The sequence below is a fragment of the Xyrauchen texanus genome, chromosome 49 (assembly GCF_025860055.1).
Source record: "Xyrauchen texanus isolate HMW12.3.18 chromosome 49, RBS_HiC_50CHRs, whole genome shotgun sequence".
Taxonomy (NCBI): domain Eukaryota; kingdom Metazoa; phylum Chordata; class Actinopteri; order Cypriniformes; family Catostomidae; genus Xyrauchen; species Xyrauchen texanus.
Genome location: NC_068324.1, coordinates 11478465 through 11503048, shown reverse-complemented (window position 1 = coordinate 11503048; position 24584 = coordinate 11478465). Strand labels below are relative to the sequence as shown.

Below are 24584 nucleotides of genomic sequence, written 5' to 3'. Positions count from 1 at the left end.
GACTTCAAATAATAAATACAGCAACAACTTTTCTTGTCAATATAAGTTGCTACATTAAGTAACAGGCAAGAAAACAGGTGTGATTTTCTCATCCCTGTAGCTCTAAATCAGGATTTAAAAAGGTTGTGGGAACCAAAACAGCAGGTTTGCCTGACCCTTTTTTCGCCACCCCTACAAATGCATAATCACCATAATAGTGTATAAAGGGTGTCTCTTACTGTCATAAACTAGTCCAAGAAGCAAAATGAAGGGGCTACTGGTTCTAACTGCTCTGTTTGTGGCCGTGTTTGGAAAAGAGACTTTTGAGGGGTGAGATCACAAATCATGATTTTCATTGCAATGTCCAAATAGAGTAATCGCTTTCTCAGTTACTGTTACTTTTGTTGTACAAGATAATGGACTGAAAGCGAACAGAAACAGCAGTGAAAACACACTTAATAGATTAAAGCACTCGTCCGTGTTTCAGTGGTGGAAGGGTAATCATAGGCATAATAAAACTAAAGGAGAGCAATATTGTATTTATTTTATTCAGTCTTATATTTAAAAAAATCTTGTCAAATGATCTTTTAGTTGTCCCTCCTCATTTGCAATTTCGGCCGCTCAATGCAAGCAATGTGTACAGTGCTGCACAAACCACAACACCTGCACAATCCTGTGGAAAGCACTGTGTGATTTCTGGGTAATTTTATTAAAGATAGTGTTAATATCGCTGCAGACACCAGGTTCTTCGGATTACAGCAAAAGATGAGGCACAAATCACTCTCCTGAAGGAGCTCTCTCAACAAGTACATCTCAGGGTAAGTCCCATGTCAAGTCCAGACATGATTGTTTAAAATCTACTGGAATAAAGTTACTTGAACATTACTATTATTTATTTGAAAAATTTAATCATTCAGTAATATAAAGTGTTATCATAAAAATATCAAAAAATCCTTAAAACAAGATAAATTTGATTAATCTTGTTTTAGAAACAACACAGCATAAGATATTTAGGTTTTTCAGAGAATGTAATTTATCATGTTTAACAGAGATTTTATAGTCAAAACAAGAATCTACCAGTGCTGATGAAGTAATCCAACGTATTTAGAATATGTTACTGACCTTGAGTAATCTAATGGAATATGTTACAAATTACATTTTGCAGCATGTATTCTGTAATCTGTAGTGGAATACATTTCAAAAGTAACCCTCCCAATCCTGCCCCTATGTTCAGATGGACTTCTGGAGGGAGCCCATTCGTGAGTCCCTGCCTGTGGATGTTCATGTTCCCTTCAACAGTCTCCAGGCAGTCAGAGCTTTCCTGGCATACAATCATATTGAGTATTTTGTCATGATTGAGGATGTACAGGTAGGACTATTTCAAAACTTTGCAAGAAAATGTACTATGAATTATATGGATATGAATAACTTAACCTTTGATTGTCACAATCATGCAATCACCATAGAGTTTAGACAAAAGTCAAACCAGAATCACACAAACGTAATAAAATACCTCGAAGTTTCAAACGTAAATTTGGGAGGAGCTTGTTCATCCAGGCCTGCCAAACTGTTAACTATATCTTTTATTGTACTATAAGGCTTTGTTGGATGATGAGCAACATCAGATGTTGAAATCTCATCCCATTCCAAGAACTACAGATGAGTTTGACTACGCCAACTACCATGACCTAAACACTGTGAGTGATCCACATTGTAACCTCTTGGATTTTACAGTAGGCTACTAAATGAATTACAGTTTAAGTGTTTAGTAGTCATGTTTTTTATGAAGCTCAACACTTTGTGTGCTAACACAACTGTTTTTCTTTTTTTTTACAAAAACTATGCTTAATCAATTGGTTATCACCACACTGTTTTCAGATTTACTCATTCATGGATATGCTTGTGGCGGAGAACAGTGATCTGGTTAGCAAAATTGTGATCGGTCAGAGCTATGAGGGTCGTGCCTTGAATGTCCTGAAGGTAGGTCACAAACGTAAATATTAGTATTATGATATTTTTTAAACTTGCTTGTTTTACTTACCAGGCCACACATTTTAGAATTAGGCAACCACAGACCATGATATACTGTATGCTATTAAATAATTAAACTTTAAATGTATTTATTATACAGTATATGCCATGCACTGAAGAAAAAAAGTGTAATTTTTACATTTTCTGGGGTGCCAGAAAGTCTGATTAAAAACATAGATAAACTGAAAAAAAAAAAAAAAAAAAAAACAGTAATTAGCGTTATCACAATTAAATCTATTACTGTAATTCTACAAGAAATCTCCCTATAATTCCATAAAATATTTTACTTTTAAGATGTATTAATAGTTAGAATAGAGTCATACACCTCTAAAACACTGTATTTAATAATAATAATCATCTATAAAAGAATGATAAAGAAAAGCTTAAGTACAGATAATTACTATTAAAAAAAGTACTGTAAATCTAAGACCATTTATATATAACACACACACACACACACACACACACACACACACACACACACACACACACACACACACACACACACACACACACAAATGTAATTTTACTTTGCAAAAGCCCAGGTATAAATTAACTGGCAAAACCTGTCAAAATGTTTTGCATTCAAATACATTAATAAACTGTCAAAATAAATACACTTTCTTTCTCTAAATGTAGGTTAACTGTAATTTTGCATTGTGTCATTCTTCATTTAAAAAATGTAAACTGCAAAAAACGAATTATCTTATTGAAGCAGCAAGATGTGGCATAATACTTTAAAATAACTGAAATAATGACATTTTTTGCAGCATTTATGCAATTTCTAATGTTTATTTTAATTAACCACAACTAAAAATGTTAAGTTCTGCAAACTTATTATATTTATATAACTTATACATGTTTTTGAAATCATGAATATGCTTTGTATTACCTTATTTTTTAAAGCCACGTTAACTTAATAATTCAACTATATAATTTTAGGTGACTTGAAATGTGCTAGTAGTATTACTTAAAATGTTTTGTAACTGTAAAGTTTCCTTAATTTAAATGTGAAAATATTGCAACTTATTTAATATAAAGACAAGGTACAATTATTGACAAAACATAAGGCACGTTAAAAACGTTAAAACCTTATAATGCCACCTGTCTTTTGGGTAACTCAGATCCAATGCATAAATCAGTCCAAATGTAAAAAGAAATCTGAAAAGCCTGGGAAGGTGGGTGATGACTTCACTTTCAAGAACAATGACATTTCTAGCCAGATTGTAGTGAACTGCAGCATCTGTGAGTTCTCTGACCGCTGTTAACACGGCAACTTTTGAATATCCAACATTTTTGCTCTTCTGAATCTTCAGCCCTGAAATGCAGAAATATAAAAAAGTGGCAAAATTAAAGAACATTTTTTCAAAATCTGCACCTACATAAAAGAATAGTTCACACAAAATGTATGTCAATATTTAATCACTTGTCCCAGACTTGTATGACTTTATTTCTTCCATGGAAGACAAAAGCTTTGTTTTTGTTATTTTTTAAATACATTTTTTTCTTTGGGATAGTTCCCCAAAAATGAAAATTCTCTCATAATTTACTCACTCTTAATCCATCCCAGACGTGTATGACTTACTTTCTTCTGCTGAACACAAATGAACATTTTTAGAAGAATATCTCAGCTCTGTAGGTTAATTCAATGCAAGTGTATGGGGACCAAAACCTAAGCTCCAAAAATCACAAAGACAACACAAAAGGTACAATTAATTTAATCTAAAGATGGACAGGCAAAAATTCCTCAATGTTAAAATGTTTGTAAATGTTAAAATTGTCATTTAAAAGCTGGTAAATGTATTCCATTTATACAGTATTTTTTTGTTAAATCACGTGACACATTTCGATAAACAGTTTATTCTTGTCATCTTAATAAAAATGTCCTGTCATTTCATGTCAAATACAGGGAACAAATTCAAATTTTATTGTACTTTTTTTTTTTTCAGTGTGACTTAATGATGTGAATGAGTGAATCCCAATTTGATTAAGATTACATGTCCTAAATAATAATGCTTTAAATCCAAAAAATTCTAGGGAGGAAACCTGTTTCTGGTAGATTTGCAAAGCATTCTTCCTTTTTTTTTCTTTTTACAAATCTTGCTCATTACCTCTTATGCTACAATTTTCAGTGCAGTACATATATTTTGACTCTAGTAAAGGTATGCAAACTGGGATGTAACCAATATATTATAACTGCATCTCATAAGAATTAAAGGTCATATGACCTTATGTTCTCTCACTCAGTTCAGCACTGGAGCGAACCGTCCAGGCGTCTGGATTGACACTGGAATCCACTCAAGAGAATGGGTCACCCAGGCCAGTGGAATCTGGTTTGCAAAGAAGGTTGAGATCTATATTCTCTGTCAACAAAAACGATCTACTCTACATGCATTTTAAGACTGAAGAAAACACATTTGTTGGTATTGCTATGTAGAATTAGCCTGTGTTCTTTGTTGCATAGATTGTTAATGACTATGGACGTGACCCCGTCCTTACCGACATCATTAACAATTATGATATCTTCTTGGAAATTGTCACCAACCCTGACGGCTTTGACTACACCCACACCTCTGTGAGTTTCTGAGTCTGATACCTGGAAAACTCTACATGAATGTTCACTTAAAAACAAAACAAACAAAAAAACTACTATTTGTAACAACAATAAGGCATAAAATATAAAATATTTCTCTGAATATGGTAATTTGTTTGGTGTAGGACCGCATGTGGCGTAAAACCAGAAAGCCAAACCCTGGCTCCAGCTGTGTAGGAGTTGACCCCAACAGGAACTGGGACTCAAGCTTTGGAGGTGAGATGCCAATACAGTTGTGTTCGTTGCTATGGCACTTGTAAGGTTTGGGATCTTGGATGATATACTAACTGCTCTCTTTCACGAATAGGGCCTGGTGCCAGTAGCAATCCCTGCTCTCAGACCTACCATGGGCCCAGTGCACACTCTGAGCCAGAGGTCAAGGCCATAGTAGACTTTGTGAAATCTCATGGCAACCTCAAGGCCTTTTTGTCCATTCACAGCTATTCCCAGATGCTCCTCTATCCATACGGATCCACACACACTCCTGCCAAAGACCAGGCAGAACTGGTATGCATGTCAAAAGTACTGTTAGGATACTAGGTACTTCAACAGCTCTGTTCAGAATTGTAAAATGAATTCGGCATTGTCTCTGCAGCATGATCTTGCCAGAAAGGCAATAACTGAACTGCAGTCTTTGTATAACACTGGATACACATTTGGCAGCATCATTACCACCATCTGTAAGTTGATTTATCCTTTAATTTTGTACTGTTTCAAAATTACAATCATTGATTGCCTCTTCACTTTGCTTCTAGGCAAGGTTTAAAAGTAATTGCTCAAAAGTTCCCTGACTTCTCAATAATTTCTGGACTAACAAATTAATTTAACCTTTATTTACTGCCTTTCTGATTGTGTTATTTCATCAAGTGATTGAGTCTTCTACATTGGACTTTTATGGCTCATTGACGGCTCAATGGCCTCAACACTAACAATCTCTCTTTTCTCAGACCAAGCCGATGGAGTCACTGTTGACTGGACATACGAACAGGGCATCAAGTACTCTTACACCTTTGAACTGAGAGACACTGGACGCTATGGTTTCCTGCTGCCTGCCAATCAGATCATCCCCACTGCTGAGGAGACCTGGCTGGCCTTGATGGCCATCATGGAGCACACCAAGAACAATCCATATTAAACATAAAATAGAATTTCTGTAATGAATCAAAGCACCAAATCTGATTGAAAACAATGGAAATAACCATATTCAAATAAATGAAGTAAACAAGGTTCTGCCTAAGAAAGATTGTCTGCACTGGCAACAGGATAAAAAGGGTTAGAGCTGCTTTCATAGGGATATAGGCATATACTGTATGTATGTGTGCATTTCAAGTATTTTTTTTTTATTTATTTTTTTTATTTTTTTACAATATTCACCGCACCACCATCTTTGATTTTTACATTTGCCAATTCAGAATATTTTGCCTTTACAAAGCACTTTATAAATCCGGTTTAAATATTTTGTCCATCATAACATTATTGTTTAACAACCTCTTGACTGCTGTCAAACGTAACTCACATGGAGTAAAAACAGTCAGTGAATCGGATACATTGCAAAGAGGGTTCCACCTTCCAGAAATATCCACAGATAGACAGTCACTAACATTAATGAATGACTAGAATACAACAGGTATATTTTTGACTCAGACTAAAAGTTGTTTATTTGTTGGACAGGGGTTGTCCCCCCCCCCCCTAAAATATCATTAAAATATGTTTATTGTAAATAATATAATGATATATTCTTAAAATAATTGTTTAAGAAATAAAATAATACAAATGCAAACGGGGCAACAACAAAAAAACCCTTGGTGTCCCCTTCAAAAATTGCTCGAGAATTGTTATATTTATTGTCCCCCCCAGCATTTTGATGAAATTTCCCCCCGGGCAAGTGTGCCGCACAAGACCTCAAAAGTGAAGCCAAAACGTCTCGATCGCCCCCGGTGACTGGTCCTCGTATAGGTCATAAACCCCGCCTCCCCATGTTATTCAACGGGACGTGAGACCAACTAAACAATTAAATTACACTTCACATATCTTTTTTCCAAAGATAGTTTCTGTCATTTACTGTAGTTTCTATCACGTTGATGTAATTTTAAGTGTTTGTTTTCAAAATAAGTTTGTTTTTAATTAGTTATTTGATGCTATAAAAACGGTGCCGTGACATCATGATTGACAGCTGTGATTGACCGGTTGTCTGAGCGAAGTAGTTTTTTCGGGATCTTCGGAGGACAGAGGAGCTTTAAATTTAATATCTAAATTTCTATAATTAATTATTTCACACCGTCATAAGTCAAAAGTGCAGGGGCGTGTGCTTGCGATTGATTCAGCGAGAGTGAGGGCGGGGCCTTGATTTCGCAGCTTTACTTCCTGCTCACTACTGCGCAGGTCTGGTCCCAAAATCACAACTGCGCCGACTCAAGTCCCAAGATGTCAGCGCCATATCGGGACACTGGCGGCTTCAGTTCTCACCAATGGAAAAGAGCGAAGGGGAGTTGTCCAAAATATTTACGGAAGCCTCCTACCAGTAATAATGGATGGAATATAAAAAGCAGACTGATATTTTGTGACATCAACGAGCTCATGTTTTGCATCAGTCATTTCGACATACAGTATGATGTTGACATTTACACTCGTTTACATTTATGAGAGAAAATAACTTTTTAGCAGCTCTTCAGCATGGAACCGATCTAACGTTGCAGTTTTCAGGGTGCGTCGCCCGGTGTAGTTTCATTCAAAATAGGATATTACAATTAATCAATGTCTATTTTCCCAGCCTATTGTGTTAGTATTTATTTATCATCCCTTATTTTTATTTTTTTTTTTAGATACAGTTCCTATATATTGTTATTTACACAGGACAAATGTACTATTTATCAAACTACTTTTATTAGGCCTACGTATTGTATTTTAATGGGTATTACATTTATTACAGCTGAAATAAGCAAACAAGGGTTTGACCATAAACCGTAACGAGATAAAAAACCCACTTCTGTGCACAAAATTTAAAGGCTGTTTATTGGATCAATACAGATAAACATCATATTATTTGACTACATTACGCAGAGCATACATCCTTCTAGTTATGTCTTGCCTTAAGAACAGGTGGTGTACCTAATTAAGCACTGACTTAGTTACAAACTAACTAGTAGTTACTAAGCCCTTAGTGTGAAATTTACATCCCAATTTATGTGAGATCTTACGCACAGCTGGTGCATCTCTACCCTGGTCTAATAAAACAGTTGTAAATAATGAAGAATGTAGCAGCTAGCAAAACTTCAATGGATGCAGCACCTTACTAATGTGTTGAATGCTTTACCATCACTCCAAGCGTTCCATTTGGGACGATACTAGGCTACACTTTGAATATTCATACACTAAATGGCTGAGTGCATTTTGTAAGTGTATGGTGTGTCCTTTAGGAAACAGCTTGAGTTCATCCTTCACAGCCTCGTTGTCATTCACGTCAAAAATCAAAGATGGCGCTGCTTTGAAAAAGGTCTTAACCACTGAGATATATATATATATATATATATATATATATATATATATATATATATATATATAAAATAGAGAGAGAGAGCGAGAGAGAGAGAGAGAGAGAGATCAGTGGTCTTAACATATCTGACAAACTAGCAACAAAAATAACATTATAATGAACATGTGCTTCTGTTTCACATAACATGCAAAAAAATAGTACTAGGCATAAATATATCCAACAGTTAATTGGTTACAATCACAATTTTCAGTGTGCTTTTATGTCAAAGAAGGAGAGGGAGGAAGGAGTAACATTACTAGCATTTTTTCAAGTTCTGCAACTTCCATGTAGGAATCTCATATTTTACTCACCCTCATGCCATCCCAGATGTGTATGACTTTCTTATGCAGAACACAAATTTTTTAGATGAATATCTCAACACTGTAGGACCATACAATGCAAGTGAGTGGTGACCAGAACTTTGAATCTGCAAAAATCACACAGTCAGCACCTGTGGCGTAACTTGAATCTTGCGGGCCCCCTCCTTGGCAGTTTTTCATTACCCCTCGGTCATTTTTATGATTTCTTTTGGTCGACCATTGCGGGCCCCCTCTCACCCCTAGGGTGGCTTCCCACCCTGTCCTCCCTCTAGTTACACCCCTTGTCAGCACAAGTAACTCCTTAAAGTAAATTAAGGCATTGCGGTAAAATTAATGTCACCCTCCTTTTGAAAAATTTGCCAATTGTATATTTTGTCACCTGATGAATAGTTTGCATCATTGCCACACTTGAGATCTATAGTTTTTAGATAATGTGCCAACAGTTCGTATTATAAATTTTCAAGATAATCACTTTAATATCAGCTGGGTCTACAATATAAAATGGCTCTTTATTCAGACTTATAATACAAAACAACAAACCACGTAGTAAACTAAATTTGTCATTGGTCAAAGTCTTTGAAAGAACAGGGATAATTAACTGACTTGTCACAGAAACATGGAAAACACAAAAGGCAAAACATTTTAAAAAAAACAAAGCTAATAGCAGCTCCATTAAATGCACGTGACGTTCCTTCATAAGGCTTTGCAATAGCAAAGCTATATAGTAACATTATTCACCTTAAGTACATCTTCATTTCATAACATACATATCGCAGTTGAGATGATGTTGATTTTGTGTTAGGGGGAAATCTGTTTGCACTGGTTTGAAAAACATTAAAACAAACAAAAGCACTGAACAAATAGACAAGGCCATTGCCTCAACCCCACATTTCGATTTAAGGCATAAAAATAGCACATCTAAAATACTTCTTAAGCAGCACAGCGCATGTACCTGCTAAGTATACTCTAGCTAAACCAGCATGCTCAATGTACAGATCATTGCATAGCATAGCACAGCACATCTAAAGCAAAGTAAAATGACCACTAGTGGATCTCTTTCACTAAAACCTGCTGACTACATCTATGTGAAATACACAAGAACCCTACACACATGCATTAAAATCAATGAGTACCGGACAAAGCCATTAGAATAAATGGGTCTTTGTGCTCTAAAATTAAAGAATAATTTTTGACCGGCAAATCACAAACAGATCTAACATTTTTGATCTAGTTTGGATCTGGTGCCTGCAGTGCAAGTACGTAATATAACATGTACATAAACCAAAGAAATAAAAAAAGTGCCAGTTGTGTAAACTACTGATAATGAAATCATGTGACAGAGAAAATAAAAATCAACAGAACTTAAGAGTGTCCATCACAGATGTTTACAGGAATCCTGCTAAAGTAAAACATTAGGATTTCATTTGCATTAAAATGATGATGACGATGAAGGTAACAATGGGGTCATTTCCAAGGTCTACTACTCTGTGAACGGGCACCGTCTGACCCTGCTATAGACGAGCCCTGTCGACTGCTCCGAACACTAGATGCTTTGGACTGAACGAGCGCTGCTAGTTGACATTCTGCTACTGAGACGACCTAGAATAGGAAATAAAAAAAAAAAACATGGAATGTTCAGCTAGCCACAAATAACATAAGAATATATAGTTCAGTTTGACTCACTGCTGGGCTCGCTGGGTATGAACACCTCTTCCAGGAAGTGCTGGATTCTGCTGAGGTCCTCCGAGGTAAACCGCCACTTTTTTTCTGCAAGCTGTGACGTCTGCTGTGGCACAGATCGTTTACGGCCTGCAGGTCCTGGAGGTGATGGCAGACAAGAGATGGGAATGGAGCCGGTCGTCATTCCCTCAGGGAATTTCTGAGCAATCACTTTTAAACCTTGTTAAGAAAGAAAGAGAGGTGGCCATTCATGCATACCATTCTGATACACGCTTTTGCTTTTGACCAGATCAAGCTTTGGCTCAAGTTGACTACACCACTACTTCATTGGTTCAGAAAGGACACAACTTTTTTTTTTACAAATGACACTGTAAAAAGCAAACGATGAGAAGGAACTTTGTTGCTGGAGCATGCCTGCACTTGAATAGACACCCTAACTATATTTTAATCAAAGTAAAATCACATCTTGATCCCAGTAGTAGTAGATCCAAAGACTCACCCCCAGATAACATGAAGAGATTGTCAAATCCCCTCTCACACATGGTGGTGGCTGCTTGACTCGCTATCCTCTCGTCCTCATCATACAAGATTATGATTTTTCCAGAAGTGTTTTTCTAAACAGTTGCTTAAGACTTTCATACAGTCCAAATTTACATTTGAATTAGGGTAGTTGCCACAACATGTCCATGATTTATTTATTTTTTTAAATCAACATCAACATTTTTGGTTAAGATTTGTATGAATGTGCAAAGAAGTGTATATTTTAGGTACTGTGACTGGTTTTCCTTCTTAAATGGTCCTGTGGTGTCAGAAATGCATTTTCCAAATTAAAAGTACAACTATTCCATGTACTGTCTCAATTAATGATGTAATAAAAATGGCATGCATAATTATAAAATAATTAGCAAAATACTGTTTAAATAGTTGGAGTACAGCATGTAACACTGCAGGACATGTCAACTAACATTAACAGATTTATTATGTGATACATAACAGATATTTTCACAGTTCACAGATCAGCAATAAAAGGATACATAATCCAGAACTTCTTTAGTATATGGGTTCATTGTCCTAGATAAGGTCGCAATAGGGTAACTATATGCTTTGGGCAAAGAAGGAAACAGACAACATTATTTCTTAAAAAGCATTTTTAAAGGGATTTACCCACCCTTTTGTTGTTCCAAGTCCACATGACTTACTTTCTTCTGTGGAACACAAGAGGAGAGATTTTGAGCAAAATGTTAGCCTCAGTCACCATTCACTTTCATATTTTTGCCTACTATGAAAGTGAAAGGTGACTGAGGTTGTGATTCTTCCGAACATCTCCTTGTGTTTCATGGAAGAAAGTCATAAAAGTTTGGAACAACATAAGCGTGAAATGATTATGATTGAACAATCTCTTTAAATGGTGTGGTTTTTTTTTAAACAAAATACTGTTTTCCCTTTCAGGTAAGTTACCTACCACTGATAATATGACACTGGTCATACTGGTCTCTGTCCCTTACATCCAGCAACAGATATGGGCAGTCAAGATAGGGGCACTCTGTGGTGTTGGAGGTAGACATTGGAGAGAGCTGGATGGTCTTCTTCCCATTCTTATCCAGATCCAGCTCTCCCACGCCACTGATGACACTACGAGTGGAGACATTCTCAGTTACACTGAATCAGGACAGTCAGGACAGGAGTGTTCAGTATTATAGGTGAATGCAAGTTGCATCTCATTGTTATTCCCCCACAGGGTCTCTGAGGACGGAGTCTGATTGCACTTCTCTGCCCCCAAAACAGGCTCAATGGAGCTTGGGGCCATGAGAAAGCAGCCTGGCCAGTGAGAACTCTTGTGGGCGTACAATAGAGGAAACGTTAGAGGGGTGGGTACTTCCATAGCCAAAGAAGTAGAATGTGTGTGTGTGTGTTACACATAGAAAGGCAATGAGACTACAGTACCTTTGGAGCGTGGATCTAGGTGAAAACCCAGCATCACCCGATTCATCATTGTTGATATTCTGTGGGGGAAGAAGAGTTGGCTGGGGAGTGCCATTAGTGGGATCTGAGAGATGGTCCAGTCCCGGTGACTCAGAGAAAATTGAAACATCATCTGAAACCACATGAAAAAGAGAAGTAACCATATTGTGAAGCAGGTATCAGAGATAGAACTAAAACTAGATTCAGAGTGGTGAACGGATTGTGTGTTCCAGTGCAAATGTCGCAGCCATATTGGTAGGGTACTATGGGTTGTTGCCAAGGCTTTGCTATGCGGTTGCCAAGATGTTCCAAGTGGTCTTAGTGCATGCAATGCAGTTACTAGGGTGTTTTGGTTGCTTGCTCACTGGCCCATGTCTACAGAGCCCTCTATCTCTCTTGCCAATAGGTCAAGAGCCCTCTATGTCAAATGCATTTATTTGTGTGCACAATGTCCATAACAAAACTTAAAATATACACATCAGCATAGTCTGAGGACGTGCTAAATTGCTAAATGCTTTTATTTCCACTGTGAATGAAAGATGAAGGATGTACTACTGATTTTGGACACTAGATGGAGCGCCAAGATAAAGTTTGCTCTTGTAATTGTAAAAGCAGTTGAACGTTTTGTCATTCGGCAGATGAAAAATCCTAAATCAGATCAAGTTTAATACGTTTAACACATAGGATTAGAGGTTTGTTTACATTTCAAACCCAAAGTATATACAAGCACCAGTACTGAGAAGAAATATTGAGCAACATATAAGAGAAATGAAACCATACCATCTAATCTGGTCATTTCATCTGAAATGTTGTCATTCTGATCCGACACTGAAGCAACTTGGATTACCTGAGGAAAAAGACACAGTAATCAATATTTTTGAATGAATTCAAATAACCAAAGTTTATCACTTATCAACTTCTAACACCTACTGTATATCCACCACAAGAAAAAAAAAACAAAGCTCTATGAACTTCCTTCTTCACTCACCAGCTGTGCAAAAGTTGTCACTTTTAGCCTTTTAAATAGCTCATCCTTCCTATATCTGTAATCTGGGGGAAAAGACAAGAGTATTTCAAATGGAGCAGAGAACCTCTTTTTGAAGCACATTACTTGTATAAACTCTCACCTGGATCCTGAGAGTTACCATTTCTCACCTCATCATCATTTAAAGACACAGCGTTTAAATTCACTACCAAAATATCTAACTCCATTCTTATAAAAGCTACAGTAGGGACTCTTAACTTCTCCTTCACAGGACAACTCCAAACAGAGTCGAACATCGGTCAACATCTCTTTATATCTTTGGCAAGAACTCCAGAGTCCAGCCTCACCACTAAAACCTACTGTAGGTTGCCAAATGACACTGCTGGATGAGGTTATGCATCTCAGTTCCACTATATACAACAGCCTGACTGAGGAAGTATTGTAATCTACAGCAAAAATCACCATCCTCTGCTCATGCAGCCAAAAGAAGGAATGAGGATTACTTATCCCTGAGAAATCAGAGAAATCATCCTGTAACAAGATGACCAAAAGTGGACAAAGTAGCCTTTCTTTCCATATCAGGTGAGTAAATAACAGTAGGACAAGGCATCTCCTGTTATCACAAAAAGTTTATTTAAAGGCACAATAGCTGAAACATTTAGTCATTATGTGATCTTAGCAGTGAATGTCTATACTCTGAAGCAAAAGAGATGTGATTTTAATTTAATGTTCATCAAATCAAATTAAGGGTATCCCGTCATTCAGAACAGGTTACGGTACAAGTGCTGTATACACATATTGAAGTGATCCTGTATTTCTGAAGGCGCTGCCCCAAGACATTTTGATGTAAAAAATATCTGATTCTTTATTGTGCAGGCAGACTTACTTTTTCTTGCCTCCTCTAGTCTCTCCATGTACTTTGTCAGGCTGCAACCTAGCAAATAAGATGGATTAGTCTTGACACATTAGATCATATAGACAATGAATATCTAAATGCAAAATAAAAGCAAAGGATACCTGTATCAAGCCGTGTTTTTACATGTTGATATTTGGAGTTCTGTGGAATCCTCTTCTTCAAGTACTGAGAGTAAATACAGACAAGCAAGCCACTGAACTGATTAACACTTACATATAAAGAAAATAATAATAATAATAATAATAATAATAATAATATATATATATATATATATATATATATATATATATATATATATATATATATATATATATATATATATATATATATATATACACTGAATGACTATAATGGTCATCATACAGATGTGTGCTAAATTACATGGCTAGTCTTCCGTTTGATTCTGTTCAGGGTTAACATTGCTGGTTATTTAAGCATAGCACACACAGTGGCTCATCTCACTCGTCCAGGATGAAGATGTCTGTTATTGTCACCGTAGAAACAAATTTGCTATGGTGTATCAAACCCATTAGTTGAGATAGAATTAGAATTAAATTGCTGCTGATACTCAGATTGGTGATGGCAACGTAGTAACAGCGCCGTGGGTCAGATTCCCCCAGGAGACCAGACAAACACTTCCCTGACCTAGCTTTCACAATTTGTAAACAACAAACTACATTCAAACACACATTCAATTTCGCAGGAAAATGTAAACACTGACCTCTGAATCGCCGATAGCCCGCTTGACCGACATCTTTCAGCTGCACGGCGGCTAACGTTAGCTACAGAAACTCAAAGCGTCACTTCTTAAAACAACGCCTTTGCTGATTGGACTGTTCGTTTGTTTATCCAATCTGTGACGCTGTTCTTACGACGTCGATGTTGTGTCCTACGATTTTACCGTTTGAGAGAGTTGCTAAGCAACGGCGTTATTTCAACGCTGTTAATCCACCTGTTGCAACTCTGCAGCGATATAGGGAGCCGGCTTCGACGCATTTATGACATGTTTAATGATATCCTAGGTGTATTTTTTCTAGTAATTTTTGAGAATAATTGTGATTTCGAATATATTCCATTTTAACATTTAGACGAGTTACATAATTAAGTGCACAGATAGTATAATCGTTTTCAAGTTAAGCGTGCAAAATGTCAGCTTAAATTCCCTACATACCTTTTGCTATTTTACCGTTTAGCGGTTTCCATTGACTAAGGATTTTTATTTATTTATTTATTTATTTTTTGTGTATGTTAGTACTTTCTATTTTAGGAAACCACTTTAAAAGATGTGAATGCATTTGAGTAATAATTCTAAATTAAAGGGATATTCAGGAAACGTTTTCTCATTCTCTGCTCGATGATTTGGGGTGTGATTAGTCTGGTCTGGCTCAAACGCGGCTTGTTTGACAGATGGGAAGTGGCTCAACATGATGGAGTTTCACTTGTTTACTTTTAAAAAGAAGAACAAATTGCACACATGCAAGAACAATTAAGACTTTTACCGTAAGAATGGCTTCTGTAATGGTAAGAGGATATAGTAGAAATATTTTAGAGCAAACTTGAGCATCATTTATTAGATTTAGCAAAATGTTTTTGCGACTGTGCTAACGTGGTGAAATGTTTCGTGATATGATGTGTGAAGAAAATAGAAATAATGCAAACGTTTACATATGGTTTTTTGAAAACCAAGTGATTAATCTAATCGAATCAAATCTTAAATTTATAAATTTTCACTTAAAAAAAGTGCCATTGATTTTTAGACATGGTACAGTGGTAATACCATGATGTTTTGGACTGGTACCATGGTAAAAACATTATTGTTTATATATGTACAATGGTGACAGAATATATTGTTTGTTTTAAGTTCCATGGAATGCCATATAGATACCATGGTACATATATATGGCAATATGGTTCTGCCATCTGATGCCATCACTGTGCTATGGGATAGGATTGTTTCACATAAAAGCTTTACATTAGTTGGAAACTTGAAAAAGTATTGATATTAGTATAATGCATTTCTGAATTCTTTATGAATCCATACTTTTCAGGAGGATCCAACCCTTCAGAGACATTTTAAAGGACATAAAGATGTTGTTACCTGCACAGACTTCAGCCCCAATAATAAACAGCTGGGTATGTCATATATATTTTCTCTTCTGTTCTCTTCTCCTCTCTTCCATTATGTGATGATGTCTTCTTTTGCAGCTACTGGGTCCTTTGACAAGACCCTGATGATATGGAACCTTTCTCCCAAAGCCAGGGCATTCAGGTTTGTGGGTCACACAGATATCATTACAGGGGTTCATTTTTCTCCAAGTGGTTCCTTGGTGGCATCTTCATCCAGAGATCAGACGGTTCGAGTGTGGACACCCAACATGTAAGTGAGAACAGATGTCCCCTTTCAAGCTGCCCATTGTTTGTGCTGTTATGTGTTTATTGTGTGTTTAAGGAATAATTCAACCAAAGAGGTAAATTCTCTCATCATTTACTCACCCAAATGCCATCCCCTTTATATCTTCTGCATAACACAAAATACGATTTTAGAAGAATATCGAAGCTCACAATACAAGTGAATGATGGCTAGAACTTTGAAGATCCAGAAAGCACACAAAGGCAACATTAAAGTAATCTATTAGAATCCAGTGTTTTAATCCATGTCTTTGGAAGCAATCCAGTGGGTGAGAAACCTTTTCACTATAAATCGTGACATCAACAGTCTCCTTGTTGATCATTATTTCAAGCTTGATTACACTTCTTGTTGCTTGACTTATGCACCAAGCACTAGACATTGCTAGGAAGTGTAATCAAGCTTGAAATCATGATCACCAAGGAGACTGCTGATACCAAGATTTATAGTGAAAAAGGAGTTATATTTTGGTCTGTTGTCATCCAAAATCAAAATTTTCTTAAATTGTATGGACCTACAGAGTTGAGATATTCTTCTAAATCTTAACTTGTGTTCTGCAGAAGAAAGAAAGTTATATACATCTGGGATGGTATGAGGGTGAGCAAATGATGAGGGAAATGTCATTTTTGGGTGCACTAGAGAGCACAACAGTGCCCGCTCACTAATTCAGCTGTCTGTTTTATGGAAGTATTTTCCCCATTCATTTCTTCCATAGACTTCATAAAATACCCCATAAAAGTGTTCTAAGCCATGAACCAAACTAGCCATCTTCGAAATGAATCGCAACATCACAAAATGCGTTTTGAGGCAAAAAGTATTGAAAATTGTACAAAAAGACAATTTTGTGTAATTACCGTCTTTCATGAGGGCATTAACTACAATCCCATGAAGTATTAAGAATGATGTAATTGAATTAAAAAAAATGGGAATATATAAAACTATTGATTTTAGGTTGTTGATTTTAGTTATAGAAACATTCTATTTTACATTTATTGCAAAATATTCCAATATGTACAAATAGATAAGTAGTTTAAAGGTGAAGAGACACCGACTCGTTACACCATACACAGTGTGTCATGGGAGTGGGCAATCGCTCTTGAGGCACATTTTGCAGGTTTCGGTGGCTTCATCGATGAACAACCTCTGTACAGTCACTTTAGGTCTGTCATTAAAAGTTTACAAGTTATTACTGAAAACAATTAGTCTATGGGATAAATAAATGGGATTTGTTTTACTTTCGGAATCAGACTGTTGTGCTCTATTCCGTTATCTTGATGTGCTTTACAGAAAGGGAGAGTCAACGGTGTTCAAAGCTCACACGGCAAGCGTTCGAAGTGTTAATTTCTCCAGTGATGGCCGAAGGCTGGTCACGGCCTCAGATGACAAATCTGTAAAAGTGTGGGGCGTTGAACGAAAGAAATTCCTCTATTCTCTCAACCGGCATACCAACTGGGTGCGCTGTGCGAGGTACAAAAATGTCATCACATTTTTGATAATACTGTTAAACATATACATTTTGATTGTGGCTACTTTAGAAGCAGATCATTTTTGTGATGAAGGAAATGTGTTTGATATAAAGTGGTATTTTTCTCACTGTGTTTGTCTGTGACTGACAGGTTTTCACCAGATGGTCGTTTAATTGCTTCCTGTGGTGATGACAGGACAGTTCGCCTCTGGGATACATCCACACGTCAATGTATCAACATTTTCACAGACTATGGCGGGTGAGAGTTTCTTTAGTTTGATAAATGGGTTTTCATTTTTTGGGCCTCACCAAGTTTCCCAGCATTTTTTACTTTTTTTTTTTTTTTAGGTCAGCTACGTTTGTGGACTTCAATTCAAGTGGCACATGCATTGCATCATCAGGAGCGGACAACACATTAAAAATCTGGGATATTCGTACAAACAAACTAATACAGCATTACAGAGGTAATATAATATACAGTATATTGTATTTTGCACCATATAAGGTTATTTAAAGAGGCCTTATTATGCTTTTTAGGATTTTACCTTTCCTTTAGTGTGTAATAGAACCATTTGTGCATGTAAAAGGTCTGCAAAGTTACAAAGTACAAAGTCCACGCCAAAGGGAGTTACACTCTTCCCCCCAAAAATAAAACTGCTCCTGAACTGCCTGAAATGCCTGGTTTGCAGTCCAGCCATTACTTCCATGACTTAGCTATGTCACTATGTAACACATTTGCATAATTCCCGCCTAAGGGCTACTTTAAGCTGAAACTCGGTTATGGTAAGGGCCATTACATTTCCGACATACTCCAAGCGGTAGACAAATCACAACAGACTGGGCCAGCTGACCAGTCAGTGCAGACTGGGCTTTTCGGAAAGGGGGGGCTTTAAAGAGACGGAGCTAACACGGAGCATTTCAGACAAAGGGGGAAAAGAGGTGCTGCAGCAATGTACAGTATGAGAAAAATAATGTGTGTTTTTTTTTTTTACATTAAAGCATGTAAACCTATTCTAGTAGACCCCCAAAATAAAATGATGAACCTGTATATGAGCATAATATGGGCTCTTTAATACATTAAATAAAATTTACTTTCAACATTGTCAATTTTACTCAGTTCTCCCATGTTCATATTGCTCAAAAAATTCAGTATGTTGATTCAGCTAAAAAAGTGTCTTGTTAGCTTTACTTAATCCATTTGCTTTCGGACAACATGTATAGTTTTTGTTTGGTTAACTGAAAATGGGCAGAGGATTATTAGTTCCCATCGGTATGTTTAGCATGCTAACACTCCCTGTCACAAGCTAGCATATCTCTAAAAGAATTTCCGTTATTTTATCATGTTAAATTTGGGTTTACTTTAACATGTTGGGTTTACTTGATTCAGTTGGGTTCCTTCAACTTAAAGTATTTAAGTTGAAATAACATGGTCATTTTAATTGAGAAAATGAATTTCAAACATGTGGAACCACTGTCCCTGATTGAATAAAGTTTAGCCAAGAATATTTTTTTTGAGTGACCAGAAGTCCTGCTGTAGAGGACTAGTTAAATATAATCTTTTCTCACTTCTGACTTGCAGTTCATATCGCTGATGTGAACTGCTTTACCTTCCATCCATCGGGAAACTATATGATCACCGGCTCAAGTGACAGTACATTGAAGATCTTGGATCTTCTGGAGGGAAGGCTCATCTACACTCTCCATGGCCACAAGGTGTCACCCTCTTGTTAACCATTAGGCTATGTAGAATTTGAATATTGAATTCAAAAGCTTGAACACTGAATTATATGGGTATTTTGTGCCATTGACCTGTAGTAAGCAACTGACTCTTAGGGAAAGAGCCATAAATGTTTTTTTCCTGCTTTTAGGGTCCAGTGTTGGCCGTGGCGTTTTCACGAGAGGGAGATCTGTTTGCATCAGGTGGTGCTGATTCTCAGGTAATCAGAGATTATGCTTGCCAGAAGCAATTGTGTATTTTACTTATGCTTATTTTGAATGAGGAGACAAACCAAATTATTTCATCTTTGTTATAGAGGTATCACCTGTTTACTTACTCTCTAGAAGGCACATATGCATTAGTGTGACCTTGAAAATAGCTAAAGAAGGCTAAGCTAAAGAAGAAAATGTACGTAATGTACAGATTTTGGTCTTTCCCTATTCAAATAGATAGGAGCTATATTTGTATACCTATTGCCTGCATAGACAATAACAACCCAGGGACATTTCCAAGACAGCCACAGAGTGAACTGACTTGCCCTAAAGGGACTCAGGTTTATGTCACTCATTTGAATGCTGATCATTTGGTTTTCAGGTCCTGATGTGGAAGACCAACTTTGATTCGCTGAACTACAGAGATTTGTTAAGCAGGCACAGCAAGCGGGTCACTCCAGATCCCCCTCCACATTTGATGGACATTTACCCTCGATCACCTCACCAACACTCTGCCCAGAATGGAACAATAGAGGTCAGAGCTCACAACTGCATTGGCACCCCCAAATAATCAGTACTCAATGGCGGGTGTGGGGAACGTCAGGCCTCAGGGCTGTATAAGGCTTGCGAGACCATACTACCCAGCCCACATAGCCATTTCTGAAATAATCTGAAAAGCAAAGAAATGGCCATTCAAATAACTGTAAAAAAATGCAAATTAAATAATGATTAAAAATCATTTTAGTTGATAACAATGCAAAATATTGTAGAATAGACAAACCTTTCAGTGATTTTTCTTGGTGCTTGAGCACATAACGGAATAAGTACACTAATTTTAACCCACAATCATAAATTGCAAGCAATTTTATGGCCTGTGAATAATTTCTTAAAATACTCGACTGTCCCTTAATGGGTCTGACAAAAGGTTCCCCGTTCCTGCTCTATGGCTATGTTCACACCGCAGCTGAAAGTGGCCCAAATCTGATTTTTTCACTCACATGTGACACAGACCTGTTAATTGAATGACCGCGTGAACAGCCAATTCTCTTTGAATCTGACATTTTCAAATCCACTCTTTCATATGTGGAAATAGATTGAACACATATCTGATTTTTTCTGATGTGCCTTCTTCTGAACAGCCAGGTCAGATTTAATGTGATTTTATTTACATCAATCCAACTGTACATTCCTCGCTTGCATGCTTAATTTACCACGTGATATGCATGTTATGGTTTAAAACCTTTCATTTCAAATCATGTCTTTACTAGTTAATGCATTCAGTTCCTCTTAAGAAAGAAAGAAAATTATAGAGGACCTGGGTAGCTCAGTGCGTAAAGGCGCTGACTACCATCCCTGGAGTGTCTTTGTGGGGCGCGTGGTGAATTGTGTGTGGATGCCGTGGAGAATAGTGTGAATCCTCCACACGCGCTATGTCTCCGCGGTAACACGCTCAACAAGCCACGTGATTAGATGCATGGATTGACTGTCTCAGGCTTGAAGGCAACTGAGATTCGTCCTTCGCCACCTGGATTGAGGCGAGGTACTATGCCACATTAGTGCAAATTGGGCATTCCAAATTGGTGAGAAAAAGGGGAGAAAATCTAAGAAAATAAAACAAAAGAAAATTATAGTCTATAGAATTTCATGTAGAAAAAAATGTGAATGAAATCATGCAGAGGTGGATTTAGCCTATTAATGGCTCTATGGTCATGTCGCCTGTGCCGAAAACTGGTTCTATATTCCTCAAACTGTATCTAAACGCGAATGCAAGCATGTCAATGTTAGGCTAATCTGAAATAATTACAGATAATGACTCAGATTACATATTGCCATTGTTCCTGCTGTTCCATTTTATGAGGTCTCGCTCATAATATTACTTTCTTGAAATTCAATGGTACTTACATTCCATCATACTACTGCAAATTACTTTATTTAAAATGACTTTAGCCATCTAGTCTTCCATTACTTGCTGATATTTCATTAGATTATCATTAAGGGTTCTATTCGGGAAAAAACTGCTAATGATTTTAATAGCTTAATTCATTATACATATTAAAATAATGAGCATGGGTGTATTATACACATGCCCAGGGAGTGTTATACGCATGCGGGTTAGTTAACGAGCATCAACTGTTCAAACTTGTGTCTGATATCGGCTACATTTTAATTGTCATAAGAACGAAAATACGAAAATATCAGACTTGAGCAGAAAATCAGATTTGGGCCACATTTAGCTGCAGTGTGAATGCAGCCTGAGTTACAATTCAGGCTTTTTAGTGCGACATCAACATTGTTTATACATTTTAGTCAATAGGTATGCTCTGTGAAAACGCACAATAGTTTTAGTAATGTTTTCTGATACGTTGATTTATTCACTGAGCATAACAAAAGTTTGTTCTTTACCTTTTTAGTGATTCAGTGCATTTGCTTCCTTAGATTAACCCAATTGTTGCTGATACTCTGTCTGGAGATCCTCAAGTGGTAGAAGTGGGGCGGGTTTTCTTCTCCACAGGGGTAAGATCTGATTACTCAGTTTAACATCTGATCAATCAGCTTAACACTTAAAACATTGAGAGTCAAAACTCTTCTCTGCTAGATGTCTAGGCATTCAATATTTGCTTACCTTCTGGTTATTACTTTACAACCAAATTGTAAAAACTGTTGTCAGTTCAATTCAAATTTACCAGTTTTTGTATAGCGCTTTCCATATTACATATTTTCCCAAAGCAGTGTTAAAAAAATAGAGTAGTGACTTACAAACCAAGGTTAAGGTGATTTTGGGAAAACCTAAGTGACTTTGGTAACTTTGGTGCCTTACAAAGCAAGTTAAGAGGGTGACTTTAGTAAGTAAATCCTACACATGTGCAAGAAATAAACATAGAAGCTACTAAGGACTGAACTAAATTTATGAAGTCAGAATTTTTCAGCCCAACCACTAGGGGGCAATAAATGCCAGCTAATGTTTAAAAATTACATCAGAGTCCTTGTAGAGTGTATGCTGTCCCTGCAGTTAGCTCTCACTTTTGTTGTCACATGTTGTTCTTTCAAATAATCACTGCTCATCTCATCACCTTTTATTTAATATTTTACCAATTACTCAGGTTTTGTCTTCTCAATCCACTTCTGATCAATTGCAATGTTGTTCATTGTGTTGAATGTAGTCATTGTGGATGGGGCACATGATTATCATTAATGTGGCAGGTCTTGGTTTTCAGCCAAGATGGTTGCAAAGCAGAACACCGATAAAGCATCTTTTCCCTCATTCAGTATTTAATAAATCCAGCCCTGCGTTAAATGTGTGGTAACTGCGTGCGTGCCTTGTTCTGAGCTGAATTATTTGAATGTCCTCATGCTTCCGTGCAAACTGCTGCGCTTTCTGCTTCACAAGCAGATTGAGGAAATGCTGTGAGACGGCACACAACAGACTGTGGGTGCCTCACGTGTTTACAGGAAGTCTCTTTCTCTCCCTCTCTTTATGTTATTTTTCATTTTTTTGAAAGCTTGTGTTCTGGCTGTGTGGAGCAGCCCGAGCATGAAAGCAAAAACAAACTGAACACACGTGCACGTGCCTAAAGCTAGGCTCTGATGTGACCTCACTTTGCCGCTGGAGCCACAGACTATTAATAGACTCCTCTGCACTTTGACTTTCGCTCCCCCACCCCCCACTGTGCTGCATTGAGAACGGCCCTCAACCCAAGTTATCATTCATACTAATTCGCACTTGCTATGTACTTCCTTAAATGGTTCATCCTCATGTCATTTCAAAACTCATATTACTTTCTTTCTATCATGGAATACAAAAGCAGACATTTTAGTTGAATGTGAATGTTCTGCTTTTGAGAAATGTTTCTCTTTTCCAAATAATTACAATGGATGGACACTTGACCATTATGTTGTTTTAAAACGTATTGACAGACACAGTAGTAGAGAGAGACAGGAAATTGAGAGGGAGAGAGGCAGTACGGGAACATGACCAGGCAGGACTCAAAATATAGGTCTCCCATGAGCACCACTTGCACTGACCACTATTCAGATGGAACTTGAGCTTTTAAGCCTCAAAAATGTTAAGCTTCAAGCGGTTCATACCACTTGTATGCAATATATACTGTATATTATAAGTCTTCTAAGGCCAAATGATAAATTTGGATGAGAATTGATATGTTTGTTTAGTCGTTATTTACTGAAAAGTCTCAAGATCTCCTTAGCAATTTAATGAGAATTCAAGAGAAAAATTAACGATTTGTGAACATTGAGACATGGGTGGATGAATCATTCAAGCCACTTTTGTGTACTGGATCAATTGATTAATTGAAAAGATCCAACTCAAAATAATTATTAATTCACAAATCAGACTATGGTGTTTTTCTTTTAGAAATAGTTCACCCAAAGATGATAACTCTTTCATCATTTGCTCACCCTTATTCCTTTCCAAACCCATATTAATTTCTTCTGCGGAACACAAAGGAAGATATTCTGAAGAAAGTATGATGTGTTTTTTCTTTATACAATGCAAATCAATGGGGATCAAGACTTTCAAGCCCAAAAAACACATAATTATAATTTTTGGGTAAACTCTTCCTTTTTTTTGTCTCAAGAAAGTGCCAAAGAACAAGTAATGTAGGTGTGAGTAAATGATAACATAATTTTCATTTTTTGGGGAACTATCACTTTAAAAAAAGTGAGTTCAGTTAGGTCCAGGATGCCCTCCTGGATCCGACCTGTCAAGGTTTATTTGTGGGGAAACCCTCAGATATCTGTCCCAGAGCATCCCACCATCCCTCAGGG

At 36.9% G+C, this 24584-nt stretch overlaps 3 protein-coding genes across 3 annotated transcripts in view; 2 read left to right on the top strand and 1 right to left on the bottom strand.

The window, feature by feature from the left end:
- Positions 1 to 177: 177 nt before the first annotated feature.
- cpa1 (carboxypeptidase A1 (pancreatic)) lies at positions 178 to 5829 on the top strand. Its single transcript, XM_052123168.1, has 11 exons — positions 178 to 309; positions 716 to 797; positions 1214 to 1348; positions 1578 to 1676; positions 1858 to 1959; positions 4258 to 4356; positions 4475 to 4585; positions 4729 to 4819; positions 4911 to 5110; positions 5199 to 5283; positions 5551 to 5829. Exons 1-11 carry the CDS (start codon positions 245 to 247, stop codon positions 5736 to 5738), a joined length of 1257 nt encoding a protein of 418 aa, XP_051979128.1. The 5' UTR covers positions 178 to 244; the 3' UTR covers positions 5739 to 5829.
- Positions 5830 to 8426: 2597 nt separating this feature from the next.
- On the bottom strand, positions 8427 to 14815 carry cep41 (centrosomal protein 41). The gene is given in 12 exon segments (XM_052123141.1): positions 8427 to 10018; positions 10020 to 10054; positions 10139 to 10354; positions 10635 to 10749; positions 11170 to 11237; positions 11598 to 11767; positions 12080 to 12230; positions 12878 to 12944; positions 13086 to 13147; positions 13969 to 14016; positions 14100 to 14163; positions 14720 to 14815. Coding segments are annotated over 12 exon segments (1128 nt in total). The 5' UTR covers positions 14753 to 14815; the 3' UTR covers positions 8427 to 9919.
- Positions 14816 to 15396: 581 nt separating this feature from the next.
- Positions 15397 to 24584, top strand: part of LOC127640553 (POC1 centriolar protein homolog B-like) — a 55313-nt gene continuing 46125 nt past the window's right edge. Inside the window, exons 1-10 of the mRNA XM_052123175.1 lie at positions 15397 to 15519; positions 16047 to 16131; positions 16204 to 16375; positions 17693 to 17872; positions 18022 to 18129; positions 18219 to 18334; positions 19450 to 19583; positions 19739 to 19807; positions 20182 to 20334; positions 22236 to 22313. Coding sequence (XP_051979135.1) covers positions 15505 to 15519; positions 16047 to 16131; positions 16204 to 16375; positions 17693 to 17872; positions 18022 to 18129; positions 18219 to 18334; positions 19450 to 19583; positions 19739 to 19807; positions 20182 to 20334; positions 22236 to 22313 — 1110 coding nt within the window. The 5' untranslated portion in view covers positions 15397 to 15504. The remainder of the gene's footprint in view (positions 15520 to 16046; positions 16132 to 16203; positions 16376 to 17692; positions 17873 to 18021; positions 18130 to 18218; positions 18335 to 19449; positions 19584 to 19738; positions 19808 to 20181; positions 20335 to 22235; positions 22314 to 24584) is intronic.

What these genes read in the sequence shown, in the direction of transcription:
- cpa1 (XM_052123168.1), top strand. Translation starts at nt 245, where the DNA reads ATGAAGGGGCTACTGGTTCTAACTGCTCTGTTTGTGGCCGTGTTTGGA. An exon ending in GTGCCTTGAATGTCCTGAAG is followed by an intron (nt 1,960 to 4,257) that starts GTAGGTCACAAA and finishes TCTCTCACTCAG; the next exon opens with TTCAGCACTGGAGCGAACCG. An exon ending in CCAAAGACCAGGCAGAACTG is followed by an intron (nt 5,111 to 5,198) that starts GTATGCATGTCA and finishes TTGTCTCTGCAG; the next exon opens with CATGATCTTGCCAGAAAGGC.